The 14,310-nt window shown below is 50.2% G+C and overlaps 2 protein-coding genes across 2 annotated transcripts in view; one reads left to right on the top strand and one right to left on the bottom strand.

The window, feature by feature from the left end:
• Window positions 1–10,202: 10,202 nt before the first annotated feature.
• Window positions 10,203–12,945, top strand: selenok (selenoprotein K). The gene is made up of 5 exons (XM_084445451.1): window positions 10,203–10,264; window positions 10,768–10,858; window positions 11,171–11,248; window positions 12,354–12,449; window positions 12,651–12,945. Exons 1-4 carry the CDS (start codon window positions 10,246–10,248, stop codon window positions 12,442–12,444), a joined length of 279 nt encoding a protein of 92 aa, XP_084301577.1. The 5' UTR covers window positions 10,203–10,245; the 3' UTR covers window positions 12,445–12,449; window positions 12,651–12,945.
• A 126-nt stretch (window positions 12,946–13,071) lies between these two features.
• Window positions 13,072–14,310, bottom strand: part of actr8 (actin related protein 8) — an 8,312-nt gene continuing 7,073 nt past the window's right edge. Inside the window, exons 12-13 of the mRNA XM_084445578.1 lie at window positions 14,118–14,281; window positions 13,072–13,597 (exon numbers count right to left, since the gene is read on the bottom strand). Coding sequence (XP_084301704.1) covers window positions 13,454–13,597; window positions 14,118–14,281 — 308 coding nt within the window. The 3' untranslated portion in view covers window positions 13,072–13,453. The remainder of the gene's footprint in view (window positions 13,598–14,117; window positions 14,282–14,310) is intronic.

Here is a 14,310-nt window from a genome sequence, read left to right as displayed (position 1 = left end):
AGAGGGGGAGAGAGGAGGAGAGAGGGGGAGAGAGGGGGAGAGAGGAGGAGAGAGGGAGAGAGAGGGGGAGAGAGGAGGGGAGAGAGGGGGAGAGAGGCAGAGGGCCCGTGAGAAGGATGGGACGTCCATGCAGGGTGGAGTGTGGCGTAGGAGGGGGTGGAGGAACCGCCCACAGGGAGACTGAGGACAGAGACGATCAAGATCATTCCCATGGTCTGCTGGAACCGCAGGAACAAAAACACACCCACATGCAAACGCACACACACACACACACACACACACACACACACACACACTGAGCACACACACGCACACACAGACACATCTTCCTCCCTCTCTAAAGCCTCCTAGATGATGCAGTGCCTCTACACTGAAACCCCACTATCATGACAATGGAGCCACCTGTTCTAACACACAAAGACAGAGGAGTCCGTCCCCAGGGGGAGTCCATTCTGACACTCTGACCCACAGAACCCTCTAGAATTAACCCTCTGTTCTGCTGGGACTCTGTTGCATCCCTGGCAGACTGGAGTGGGGTAGAGAGAGAGAGAGAGAGAGAGAGAGGGAGGGAGAGAGAGAGTGAGAGAGAGAGGGAGGGAAGGAGGGAGGGAGAGAGAGAGAGAGAGAGAGAGGGAGGGAGGGAGGGAGGGAGAGAGAGAGGGGGTGGGGGTAGAGAGAGAGAGGGAGAGAGAGAGGGTGGGGTAGAGAGAGAGAGAGAGAGAGAGAGGGAGAGAGAGAGAGGGTGGGGAGAGAGGGAGGGAGAGAGAGAGGAGAGCAGCACTAGAGGAAAGGTCAGAACCCCATTGTAACATAACAGGCCAGTCAGTCTTTACATGAAAGCCTCCTGCGCAAACAACCTTTAAAAGTGAAAGTGAATCAAAAGGGATCTGTTAAAATGGCCTCCGCCGGCAGCCCTGTGAACGGGCTTGTGAACACAGAGCGCCCTTTTCATGGAAGACAGGAAACAATGGGAACAGAGGAGGGAGGGGCTAACAGGCAGGAGGGACAGGGGGTGGGACAACAGGCAGGATGCTGAGGTTTAAACCACCATGGATTATAGATACACACACACACACACACACACACACACACTCACACACACGCATGCCAGACCCCCTTTCTCTCTCTCTCTCATCTGCTGTGTTTGAACCATGGGACACAGACAGGGATGGGGGGGGGGGGGTGCAGATGGGATTGACGGGTGAGGAGAGCAAAGTTTGGAGAAGGTTTGGTTGAATGATGTGTCTGTGTGTCTACACCCTGTCAGGGGTGAGGGGTGAGGATGGCATGGAGGGGCTGCGTAGGGTGAGGTGGGTGAGGGCAGGGTTCAGAGGGTGAGGTGGGTGAGAGGAGGGTTCAGAGGGTGAGGTGGGTGAGAGGAGGGTTCAGAGGGTGAGAGGAGGGTTCAGAGGGTGAGGTGGGTGAGAGGAGGGTTCAGAGGGTGAGGTGGGTGAGGTGGGTGAGAGGAGGGTTCAGAGGGTGAGGTGGGTGAGAAGAGGGTTCAGAGGGTGAGGTGGGTGAGAGGAGGGTTCAGAGAGTGAGGTGGGTGAGAAGAGGGTTCAGAGGGTGAGGTGGGTGAGAGGAGGGTTCAGAGGGTGAGGTGGGTGAGAGGAGGGTTCAGAGGGTGAGGTGGGTGAGAGGAGGGTTCAGAGGGTGAGGTGGGTGAGAAGAGGGTTCAGAGGGTGAGGTGGGTGAGAAGAGGGTTCAGAGGGTAAGGTGGGTGAGAAGAGGGTTCCGAGGGTGAGGTGGGTGAGAAGAGGGTTCAGAGGGTGAGGTGGGTGAGAAGAGGGTTCAGAGGGTAAGGTGGGTGAGAAGAGGGTTCCGAGGGTGAGGTGGGTGAGAAGAGGGTTCAGAGGGTGAGGTGGGTGAGAAGAGGGTTCAGAGGGTGAGGTGGGTGAGAAGAGGGTTCAGAGGGTGAGGTGGGTGAGAAGAGGGTTCAGAGGGTGAGGTGGGTGAGAAGAGGGTTCAGAGGGTGAGGTGGGTGAGAAGAGGGTTCAGAGGGTGAGGTGGGTGAGAGGAGGGTTCAGAGGGTGAGGTGGGTGAGAAGAGGGTTCAGAGGGTGAGGTGGGTGAGAGGAAGGTTCAGAGGGTGAGGTGGGTGAGAGGAGGGTTCAGAGGGTGAGGTGGGTGAGAAGAGGGTTCAGAGGGTAAGGTGGGTGAGAGGAGGGTTCAGAGGGTGAGGTGGGTGAGAAGAGGGTTCAGAGGGTGAGGTGGGTGAGAAGAGGGTTCAGAGGGTAAGGTGGGTGAGAAGAGGGTTCCGAGGGTGAGGTGGGTGAGAAGAGGGTTCAGAGGGTGAGGTGGGTGAGAAGAGGGTTCAGAGGGTAAGGTGGGTGAGAAGAGGGTTCCGAGGGTGAGGTGGGTGAGAAGAGGGTTCAGAGGGTGAGGTGGGTGAGAAGAGGGTTCAGAGGGTGAGGTGGGTGAGAAGAGGGTTCAGAGGGTGAGGTGGGTGAGAAGAGGGTTCAGAGGGTGAGGTGGGTGAGAAGAGGGTTCAGAGGGTGAGGTGGGTGAGAAGAGGGTTCAGAGGGTGAGGTGGGTGAGAGGAGGGTTCAGAGGGTGAGGTGGGTGAGAAGAGGGTTCAGAGGGTGAGGTGGGTGAGAGGAAGGTTCAGAGGGTGAGGTGGGTGAGAGGAGGGTTCAGAGGGTGAGGTGGGTGAGAAGAGGGTTCAGAGGGTGAGGTGGGTGAGAGGAAGGTTCAGAGGGTGAGGTGGGTGAGAGGAGGGTTCAGAGGGTGAGGTGGGTGAGAAGAGGGTTCAGAGGGTAAGGTGGGTGAGAGGAGGGTTCAGAGGGTGAGGTGGGTGAGAAGAGGGTTCAGAGGGTGAGGTGGGTGAGAAGAGGGTTCAGAGGGTAAGGTGGGTGAGAAGAGGGTTCCGAGGGTGAGGTGGGTGAGAAGAGGGTTCAGAGGGTGAGGTGGGTGAGAAGAGGGTTCAGAGGGTAAGGTGGGTGAGAAGAGGGTTCCGAGGGTGAGGTGGGTGAGAAGAGGGTTCAGAGGGTGAGGTGGGTGAGAAGAGGGTTCAGAGGGTGAGGTGGGTGAGAAGAGGGTTCAGAGGGTGAGGTGGGTGAGAAGAGGGTTCAGAGGGTGAGGTGGGTGAGAAGAGGGTTCAGAGGGTGAGGTGGGTGAGAAGAGGGTTCAGAGGGTGAGGTGGGTGAGAGGAGGGTTCAGAGGGTGAGGTGGGTGAGAAGAGGGTTCAGAGGGTGAGGTGGGTGAGAGGAAGGTTCAGAGGGTGAGGTGGGTGAGAGGAGGGTTCAGAGGGTGAGGTGGGTGAGAAGAGGGTTCAGAGGGTAAGGTGGGTGAGAGGAGGGTTCAGAGGGTGAGGTGGGTGAGAAGAGGGTTCAGAGGGTAAGGTGGGTGAGAGGAGGGTTCAGAGGGTAAGGTGGGTGAGAGGAGGGTTCAGAGGGTGAGGTGGGTGAGAAGAGGGTTCAGAGGGTGAGGTGGGTGAGAGGAGGGTTCAGAGGGTGAGGTGGGTGAGAGGAGGGTTCAGAGGGTGAGGTGGGTGAGAGGTGGTGGCACAGGGGGCGAGACTTTGCCCTTGTGTGAAATAGCTATATAGGTGGGGCACATTAACCCATTACTCAGTCCCAGCCCCCAATCACCAGGCCCAGACCCTAGTCCCAGTCCCTAGCCCCTAGCCCTTAGGCTCAGCCCCTAGCCCCAGTCCCTAGCCTCAGTCCCTAGTCCCTAGCCCCTAGTCCCAGCCCTTCCCTAGCCCCTAGCCCTTAGGCTCAGCCCCTAGCCCCAGTCCCTAGCCCCTAGCCCCAGTCCCTAGCCCCTAGCCTCAGCCCCTAGCCTTTAGGCCCAGCCCATCCCTAGCCCCAGCTCCAGGCCTGCTGTCCAGAGCCGGCCCAACCCTGGCGTGTCTGTGGGAGGCAGAGCGAGGGGAAGCACCAGAACAAACCCACCTCAATGGCTCTTTGTGCTTCTGTGTGAGACAACACCCGATGACTCTGTCTCCTCCCCACTCGCCTGCCCACACACACCATGACCGGGACAGAGAAGAGCGCAATGAACTTCCCCCCACATATGGGCTCCTCACACACACACACACACACACACACACACACACACACACACACACACGCACACTGACTCCTCCATTGTCCAGCCTGGACTCCCAGTCTCAGCCATGACCTCACTCACTCCCACAGTGGCCTCAGCTCAGGACTCAGCTTTAGGGTCGGGGAGGAGGGAACCACAGCCCCTCACCACCCTGGGGTCGGGGAGGAGGGAACCACAGCCCCTCACCACCCTGGGGTCGGGGAGGAGGGAACCACAGCGCCTCACCACCCTGGGGTCGGGGAGGAGGGAACCACAGCCCCTCACCACCCTGGGGTCGGGGAGGAGGGAACCACAGCCCCTCACCACCCTGGGGTCGGGGAGGAGGGAACCACAGCGCCTCACCACCCTGGGGTCGGCAAATGGAAGAGAGCGGGTTTCATACTTATTTCTTTGTCCGTCTTGTTCTTGGAACTGTCGGGTTTACACTATACCTACAGGAAGTACATTTAGAGAAGTTGTTTTTGTTATTCTTTTTGTGATAGACAGTTGACTGTAGGTGATAGACCCTGACTGTAGGTGGCGACTGCCCTCTGCTGGACGGTGGACCACACTACAAACACAGCAAGCTTGAAGATTATTTTTGTGCGTGGCTGGCCAGGCGTGCAGCTAGTATAGCGTTTGTCCTGTTATCACTCCCTCCCTTACTTACTCCGGACAATGTTGGCCTGCATCTCTGTTGACACCACAAGAGGCAGTAGTCCCAGCACACCAAAATCAAGAAGGACACCAAAATCAACCCGCCAATCTCCACTGTACAAGTACCGGGAGATCGGGTCAACCCTGGCGGGGATGACTTTATGGGACTATACCCCAAACCTCCACATGTTCATACTGTCACTCCAACCTTTACCCCCTTTCCTTATAGCTCAGGGCCCGTATTTATCAAGCTTCTTAAAGTGCCATTTTAGTCTTAAGTGTAAGACTAACAACTGTTAGCCTTAAGTGCTGAGAATTTCTGAAATTTCCTTCTTCTCTCAAATTTAAGTATAAAAGCAAGATATCAAATTTCTTAAGACTAAGAATCACTCTTACTCTCCCAGTTATTTAAGACACTCCAGAGGTCTCTCAACTGGTTAGGAGTTTCCACTAGAGGCCTGTGATGGCACTGAGAAGACAGGCATGCGCAAAACTTCCAGGAGAGGAGGGTTAGGGTTAAAGGAAGTAAAGGGAAAATACATGTTTAGCCCTGTTTTAAGGTTACTTATGATCATATACAATGGTTCAGATCAAAAAGTTGACAAAGCTAGCATTTTCAAGAAAGTTGATAATTGCTCTACCACCGTTTTGGTCATACAAAAACATACATGGATGTGGATGGGCATCTTGAAAAATCATTCAAAAACATGTTAAACTCTCAATTTCAAAGACAAGAAACTCATCGAGGTGTTAGTTGGCGTTCTGACATATAATTCGCCATAAAGTAAGATTCTAGTTCATCTGGAAAGGCTTTTTAAAATATTTAGTATAGAACTATTTAGTCGCAGCACATACGTGTGTAAACCTCCGCAAACTAGGTAGCCTAGCAACATAAACAATAACAATAGCTACCGTAAGTAGTTCCGCTTCCTGAATCCCCTCTGCGGATTGATCTACACATCTACAACGGTCGTGTCAATACAAGTCAATGGATTTCATAAAATGATCAATAAAACCCTACAGGATTCATACTTTGCGGCGGATTTGATGTCAGAACACCAACGTACACCAATTACCCCCTCAGTGAGCTTCTTGTCTTTGAAATCGAGAGTTTAACATGTTTTTGAAAGATTTTTCAAGGTGCCCACCCACATCCATTGTATGACCAAAACGGTGGTAGAGCAATTATCAGACTTTCTCAAAAGGGCTAGTTTTGTCAACGTTTTAATCTGAACTATTGTATATGATCATAAGTAACCTTAAAACACCTTTAAGTTAGCTAGCTAGCTAGTTAGCTAGCTAATGTTAGCTGTTCACAAAAGATCCTGACAGGTAATTGTTTGTTTAACTTGTTCACAAAAGTGTAGAAATGTAAGTTGACTAGACCTGCCAGTGCTAGCTGTACAGTTAGCTAGTGTAACCACTGTAATACAGTTTACAGTTCCTGCTAGTTTACAGTTAACCATTGTAAACTAGCAGGAATGGCTCTGAGACTTGCTTCGGATTGATGTCGTTTTTATCTGTCCTGTACACAGAAAGGCATCACATCACAGACATATACAGATGGACAACACGGCTCAGTCTCTTCTTTCAAACCTAATACATTTATAAATGCAATGTAATAGCTTATATGTATTATTTTTGCATGTTTTTCAGGTCATGGTGTTCACCGTGACAGCTTTGACTCAGTACAGTTTGAGTGTGAATACTGGGCTGTGGCTACTGGTCTGATGTTCAACAACTCGGACAAGACCAACTGTGAGGAGGACATTGACACCTTCCTGCTGCAGGTCACACACACCTCCCAGGAGAGTAACCAGATCCTCATCAACGCTGAGCTGGTCAGGAGAGTAACCAGGTCCTCATCAACGCTGAGCTGGTCAGGAGAGTAACCAGGTCCTCATCAACGCTGAGCTGGTCAGGAGAGTAACCAGGTCCTCATCAACACTGAGCTGGTCAGGAGAGTAACCAGGTCCTCATCAACGCTGAGCTGGTCAGGAGAGTAACCAGGTCCTCATCAACACTGAGCTGGTCAGGAGAGTAACCAGGTCCTCATCAACGCTGAGCTGGTCAGGAGAGTAACCAGGTCCTCATCAACGCTGAGCTGGTCAGGAGAGTAACCAGGTCGTCATCAACACTGAGCTGGTCAGGAGAGTAACCAGGTCCTCATCAACGCTGAGCTGGTCAGGAGAGTAACCAGGTCCTCATCAACGCTGAGCTGGTCAGGAGAGTAACCAGGTCCTCATCAACGCTGAGCTGGTCAGGAGAGTAACCAGGTCCTCATCAACACTGAGCTGGTCAGTAGAGTAACCAGGTCCTCATCAACACTGAGGTGGTCAGGAGAGTAACCAGGTCCTCATCAACGCTGAGCTGGTCAGGAGAGTAACCAGGTCCTCATCAACACTGAGGTGGTCAGGAGAGTAACCAGGTCCTCATTAACGCTTAGCTGGTGAGGGACGAGCCCAGCTCTGCTTGGGAGACCTCTGATGGTGGCGCTGCCGGTGACCAGGTGGAGGAGCCAATGGTCAGATACTGACAACCTGGGTGTTCATGATGAGGTATCTTTGAGTGCTCAGCTGATCCAGGACCAGCTATCAGGCTTCACGTCAGACACCAAACCAGTAGTATGTGGGGTTCCACAAGGAAGTGTTTTAGGACCACTGCTATTTTTACTTTATATTAATGACATGAGAGATGCTTGTTCCTGTAACTTGTATTTATTCGCAGATGATGCAGCTTTGCTCATCTTGCACAAAGACAAGAACACACTCCAAAGTAGGCTAGGAGAGGAACTCACTAAAATAAGCAGATGGCTGTGTGACAATAGGCTGTCACTTCATTTAGGGAAGACAGAGTCCATTCTATTTGGGTCTAAACCCAGATTAAAGAAGGCCCAGGAGCTACGAGTAGAGGTAGGGTCTGTGGAGATAGCTGCAGAGACATCAGTGAAGAACCTGGGGTGTGTTTTAGATGACAGTTTGGGTGGGGAGGGAATGGCCTTACAGGTGCTGGGTAAAGTTAACGCGCGCACAAGGTTTCTTGCCAGAAAGGTCAATCTGCTGGACACAGAAAGCCTACGTCTACTAGCCAATAGTCCAGTGCAGTGTCATCTAGATTACCCCAGTGTAGCATGGTCAGAAGGTCTGTCAACTTCATTAAAAAGAAAACTGCAGGTGTCTCAAAACAAGCTAGTTAGGGTTGTGATGGGGCTAGGCCCTCGTGACCATGTTGGAAGGAGGTACTTCCAAGAGCTCAACTGGCTACCAGTTGAGGCTAGAGTGACTCAGCTGAGGCTCAACATGGTACACAAGGTCATTAACAACAGGGCCCCAGCATACCTAAGCAGCTATTTCTCCAGAGTTGGGGAATCACACAACCACAGGACTAGGTCCATCTTAGCCAATCTTCTCCCCCTGAAGTGTAGAACCAAAAGGGGCAATGCTCATTTGCCTACATAGGAGCACAGGAGTGGAATGAACTGCCTTTGACCATCAAACAGAGCACGAACCCATACAGTTTTAAGGTGAATTTTAGGAAATGGCTACTAGTCCAAGAATAGACAGGTAGGGGAGGGAGGGATTGTTAGTATGTGTACATGTTGTGTTATGTAGTTTTATGTGTTTGTGTTTTAAGTGTTTTATGTTGAGACCAAGGACCCCAACGGAAATAAGTCCACAACTTTTTTGTGCTATCCTTGATATTTGTTTTAATGCATGACATGTATTTTAAACTGATATGTCGAATAAACTAAACTAAACTAAAAAATCCAGGATATCAGGTGAGAGGAGTGGCATGTCTGGACAATTATGACTTACGATGAGCACCCTGAAGACCCTCTACAGCAGGGCTATTCAGCTCAGGCCCTGCTGTTGGTGCTATCATATTCTTGTGAAAGATTAATTTGTAACAGATGTAGCGATATGTTGAATCTTGACTTGATTTGTATGTATTTTATTCTTAGCTGCCGTCTCTTGTTAACTCCACTAAGGGTGTCCTTCCACAGTGTGTGCTGGACCTGCTGAGTGTGATGACGCCACCGATATCAGGGCCTGTAAACAGGATTGACCATGATGGCAATGCTCTAGTTTAAACAGCTGGGTATATACTGTAGGTAGTAAGGTTGTAGAGAAGTATAGTCACTGTTAAGAGTGTAATAGGTGTCCCTGATGATCCACGGTACACATTTCTGAGTTACAAACAGCACACTGATCTCAACCTTGGAGAAAAGGGCCTTAAAGTGCCCAGCCTGGCACAGGTTGATCTAATCACAGCCCTGGAAAATAACTTTGGAAAAGCATCACCTCAGTTATACACAGAGATGGCCTGGGGGGATTATTTACCAGGAATATGAAGGTTCAACAGAGTGGTGTGACAGGAAGATGTGCCAAGAGGTGCTCATCTACACGGTCAAGTTATTGTTATGCATCAGAATCCATCACATCAAAGAAAACCGCTGTATCTCTCAGCCAAACCAGAAGAGAACATTTCTCAAAATCCATCATCAATAAAACAAAATGTATTCGTGTAGCTTTGTTGTAAGATAGATGTTTAAGAAAATCTTTATTGTCCATTAATATTACATGTAATGGAAATTTGTCATGGCACCCTGGCAACACAGTATAAAAACTGATTAAAAAAATGAAGCGCATAAAAAACAAACATAAAATGTATCTATACTGGCCTTTGGGGGGGGGGGTACTGTTTTATAGTACATCCCTGTTTAGAATGGCCACAGCAGAGGGCACAAATGATTTCTTGCATCTATTCTCCCTGACTAGTGGGACCTTGAGTGTCCTGCCAGATGGCAAGGGCTGGAATGGTGAAGGTGGGTGGGGTCATTATAGATCTGGGTTGCTTTAGGTTCTGGAGTTTCAGTTGTTTGTCTCCGGTGATCTCGCTGGCCTGGTTGACCAGTGAGTCAGCGTGTTCCAGACAATGTTGAAGGTGAGAACACTCAGCGAGTGACCTGTAGACCTGTGACCTGTAGACCTGTGACCTGTGACCTGTAGACCCTGGTCAGGGTGGGTTTGCTGGCGTTGAAGCTGCTCAGTTTCCTGAGGAGAGAGAGATGCTGCCTTGCCTTTTTATAGATGTAGTCTGCGTTGGTCTGAAAGGTGAGCTTAATGACAATGATTGTTCCCAGGTATTCAATATTAAACAAGTGGAAAAGGGGGAAACCTGGTGTCAAGTTCTATCCTTTTTATACCTGTGTGGATGTAACTGTATCAGTCTATATTGGATGAGAAACTTGTATAGTATGTGTGCAAATTTAATTGTATATTTTCATGAAGATAAAATAAACAGAGTGAGATCATAATAGTGGGAATTCCCGATGATTTATTATTTAGTAAACGCAAGTGTCTCCATGAAAAAGTGAGCGCATGACACTGACAGCCAACAGTGCAGCACATGCTGTGCAATCAACTTGACAGTCCAAAATGGCGGCGGTCCGGGTCAGCAGCTGGGCGTATTGGTTCTATAGCGGTGTCAAGGGAGTGTCCCTTCTTGGCATTCCATGCTCTTTGGTGTCAGGACGTAAACATCAGGCGGCGCAGAGATGGTGTACGTGGCCAACGGTGAGTTTCGAAACGCAGTATTAAACCAATTTTTATAGATAGACACATTGTGGGGTTTCCGTTTTGTTGTAACGTTACCTTCCTAATCCTCATCTATAGTAACGATGATTTATTATATACTAAATTATATTAGCTATAGATATAAGATAAATCGTAGTCTCAAAATCCACTGCCTGAATCATGACCAGCTAGCTAGCTACGCTGACGCTGTCTGCTAGCTAGCACCTAGGTTGAGTTTACACAAGGCTAGCATTAGCTGCTAGCTAGCAAACGTCAGATAGACTGCTTCATCCGTATATTTAAGTATTGACAACATTTGCGATTCATTTTTGCGAGCATGTTTGTAGTTAGCTAACGTTAGGATAATGAGATGATAATGCACTTTATCAAATGAGGTGAATCCAGACGATCCTGCTGTTTGTAGCCAGCATGCTAATATTGTTCCTCTACTAGGGTGGTTGTAATTGTAGTGAGTCAACCCATTTTCTCTCGGTGTCTCTCAGGTCAAGTCCTGAACAGCAGGACCCAGTCTCCATGGCGACTATCCTTCCTGGCAGACCTGTTCTGGGGAGCTGTAGAGTTCCTCGGCCTGTTGTAAGCACCGCCACCGAACACAGTATAGAATTGCATCATATTGTTATGGATGTACTGTAGTAGGTCACCTAGAAGGTGAACTAGCTAACTTATACCAAGAGGCTGGTGTCTAAAGGTAGTCATGATTCATAGTTTGCCTTATATTATACTCTTCATAATAGTAGTCTTCTATTAAGACAATAGTAGAATATTCATTAAATTAAGAAGGTAGAATATTAAAGTAGAAGATCACACTCCTGTTTGGACTTGTCCAGAGGGAGTCCCCAGACCCTCATGTGTGTGCTCATGTGTTGTGTGATGTCGGCCTCCTAGTTTCCAGACCATGGTCCAGCCAGACCTGGCGAAGGAGGGAAACGCTGGCTCCAACTCCCGCTTCACTGATGGCCGAGGGTGAGCATGCAACAGGAACAGCTAGGGTCTGATATAGGAGCAGCTATGGTCCTGATAGGAGCAGCTATGGTCCTGATAGGAGCAGCTATGGTCCTGATAGGAGCAGCTATGGTCCTGATATAGGAGCAGCTATGGTCCTGATATAGGAGCAGCTATGGTCCTGATATAGGAGCAGCTATGGTCCTGATAGGAGCAGCTATGGTCCTGATAGGAGCAGCTATGGTCTGATATAGGAGCAGCTATGGTCCTGATATAGGAGCAGCTATGGTCTGATATAGGAGCAGCTATGGTCCTGATAGAAGCAGCTATGGTCCTGATAGGAGCAGCTAGGGTCCTGATAGGAGCAGCTAGGGTCCTGATAGGAGCAGCTAGGGTCCTGATATAGGAGCAGCTAGGGTCCTGATATAGGAGCAGCTATGGTCCTGATATAGGAGCAGCTATGGTCCTGATAGGAGCAGCTATGGTCCTGATATAGGAGCAGCTATGGTCCTGATATAGGAGCAGCTATGGTCCTGATATAGGAGCAGCTATGGTCCTGATATAGGAGCAGCTATGGTCCTGATATAGGAGCAGCTATGGTCCTGATATAGGAGCAGCTATGGTCCTGATAGGAGCAGCTATGGTCCTGATATAGGAGCAGCTATGGTTCTGATATAGGAGCAGCTATGGTCCTGATATAGGAGCAGCTATGGTCCTGATATAGGAGCAGCTATGGTCCTGATAGGAGCAGCTGTGGTCCTGATATAGGAGCAGCTATGGTCTGATATAGGAGCAGCTATGGTCCTGATAGGAGCAGCTAGGGTCCTGAGAGGAGCAGCTATGGTCCTGATATAGGAGCAGCTATGGTCCTGATAGGAGCAGCTGTGGTCCTGATTGAACGGAACCTTCCTTCCCTCATTTCGGACATCATTGATCTAACATGGCTTGATTAGTGACGTTGCATTTTGGAAACCTACTTTGACCAATCCAGTACTGTTTTGATCAGTCATTACTGGAAACCCCCGGCCTTTATCTTCACAACACCTCATCTAACCAGTAAGCATTGATACAGGTTTGTCTGTTTCCTTGCTGGTGGTCTAACATTACCGTGCCTCTGTCTCTGCAGCCCCCCGGGGCCCCCTAATGGCCGGAGGCGGATGGGCAGGATAAACCACGGAGCAGGGCCCACCCCCCCACCAATGGGAGGGGGAGGATGAGGAAGGTGAGAAAAATGAAGAAGACTCTCATCAAACATGTCTTGTCTGCTCATGTATGTCTACAACATAGAAGACCTAAGATGGAGGGGATTTTGTGCAGTTAATTTTCACCCTTGGCCTAACGAAACGATGTTGGACCCAACGCTGCAGCTTTCACTTCTACACTGGTGACCTTTAGAGCAGCTAACGTTCCTCTCTCCCTGCAGGTAAACGCCTACACCTCCTGTGTAGGCGTGGGGCGGGGCACAGTGGCCTAATCCATGACGTCATTGTGCCAGCCCCCTCCTGATTGGCTGCCTCTGCCTTGGGCAGGCTCTTGACGCCCACCTGGGAATTCCTCTCCGTGGGAACCAGGCCGGCTGATGACGGCAGCTTCCTGCTCTTTGTTGCCCTTCCCATCCTTGCCACAACACACGCATTGTGGATGATTTCATGTCAACCTTGTAATCTGTTTTTTGTATCCCCCGCTGTAAAATAAAGTCTAGCGCTGCTGAAATGTGACATCGTGGTAGTGTTGTTCGTTGCTGTAATGTTACAGGGACGTTTCCAACAACGCTCATAAGGAAAGAAGGAGGCGGTGAGAGTGACATTAAACTAGCTGACACTGAGGGTGTTGGTTAACTGCTTTATGTTGATACTGACTGACAATTCAGTCTGCACTGAAGCAAAACGTCCTCATGCTTAAAAACATCCAGCTGCACACTGTTACATGTGTTCTGTTCAAGACTCCACAACGCCAGCTTATAATTAAATACAGACAGGTTTTTATTTTCATCATCTGACGAGTCCACAGTTACTACACAATGGTCAGCTGTCCTGAAGTTCCTCTTTAGTGTCGGTCTGCAGAGTGGTGTGAGAGATGTGTGATCTGCAGCTCTGTGTCTGCCAGGTGGAGTGGACCAGTCCGACCAGTACCAGTCCTCAAGCACGGTGTTCTGCTGTTGTCAGGGAAACGGGACATGGTCCCAGTAGTGCCGTAGTTCTGTCAGGGGACCCCAGGGGTCAGGGGTCACCAGACGAAGGCAGCCCTCTCTCGGAGCATGCGGACCCCAAAGCGCTGCCACTCCCTCTGGTGGATCCACATCTCCTGGGTGGTGTCCAGGCAGGCCAGCACGGCCCCGCCCTTCCACGAGATCAGACGGGGGTCCATGTCCTGCACAGAGACGCCACACACACACACACACACACCGCTGTCAGGCTAGATCGGACATCTGGATGATATGTGGCTTACATTATTTTTGTTGTTTATGCATTTAGAAATGTGGAATTGTGCTCAGAAGAAATCGCCCAGGTGGTGCAGTAAGCGGTTCAGGTTTATGAGCAGTCTCTAGCGCCCTCTGTGTTCAGCCGTATTAGGTCTAAATCTCACACTACGAACGGACAGACGGACGGTCAGTCCGGTCACGTATAGAAGCGGCCGCACTGATTACAAACAGCAATGTCCTACTGAGACCAAAGGTCATCAGCGCCTAGGCTGTGGTCACTGTAGAGCTCGTTTTAAAGAAATGGCGGAGGCAGGCGCGCTTTGTCATAACGACGTGCTCTAGCCAAAAGTTGAACTTTCACCCTGAGGGGGCCTCAGTGCTCCGCTGAGTCTACTGAAAACAATTTGACTGGTTTGAAAACAGTGCAGACAGAGGTTCAGCCAATCAGAGAGGGTTTTTCCGGCATGCCTTTGGTCGCGTGATGACCTCCACGTTCTCGGCCAGCCGGCGGAAGGAGGGGGGCATCTTGTTGATGATGCGATGCAGCAGGAAGTCCTGGGCGTGGTGGAACATCAGCCCGCCCCCCACCACCAGGATGGAGCTGTACATCTTCCGCTTGGTCTCGTCCGACGCTAAGCAAACACAAGAATAAAACAATCAT

Source organism: Borostomias antarcticus (genome assembly GCF_949987555.1).
Source record: "Borostomias antarcticus genome assembly, chromosome: 11".
NCBI classification, from domain to species: Eukaryota; Metazoa; Chordata; class Actinopteri; order Stomiiformes; family Stomiidae; genus Borostomias; species Borostomias antarcticus.
The sequence above is the reverse complement of the archived record's forward strand: the minus strand, read 5'-3'. Positions and strand labels throughout refer to the sequence as shown.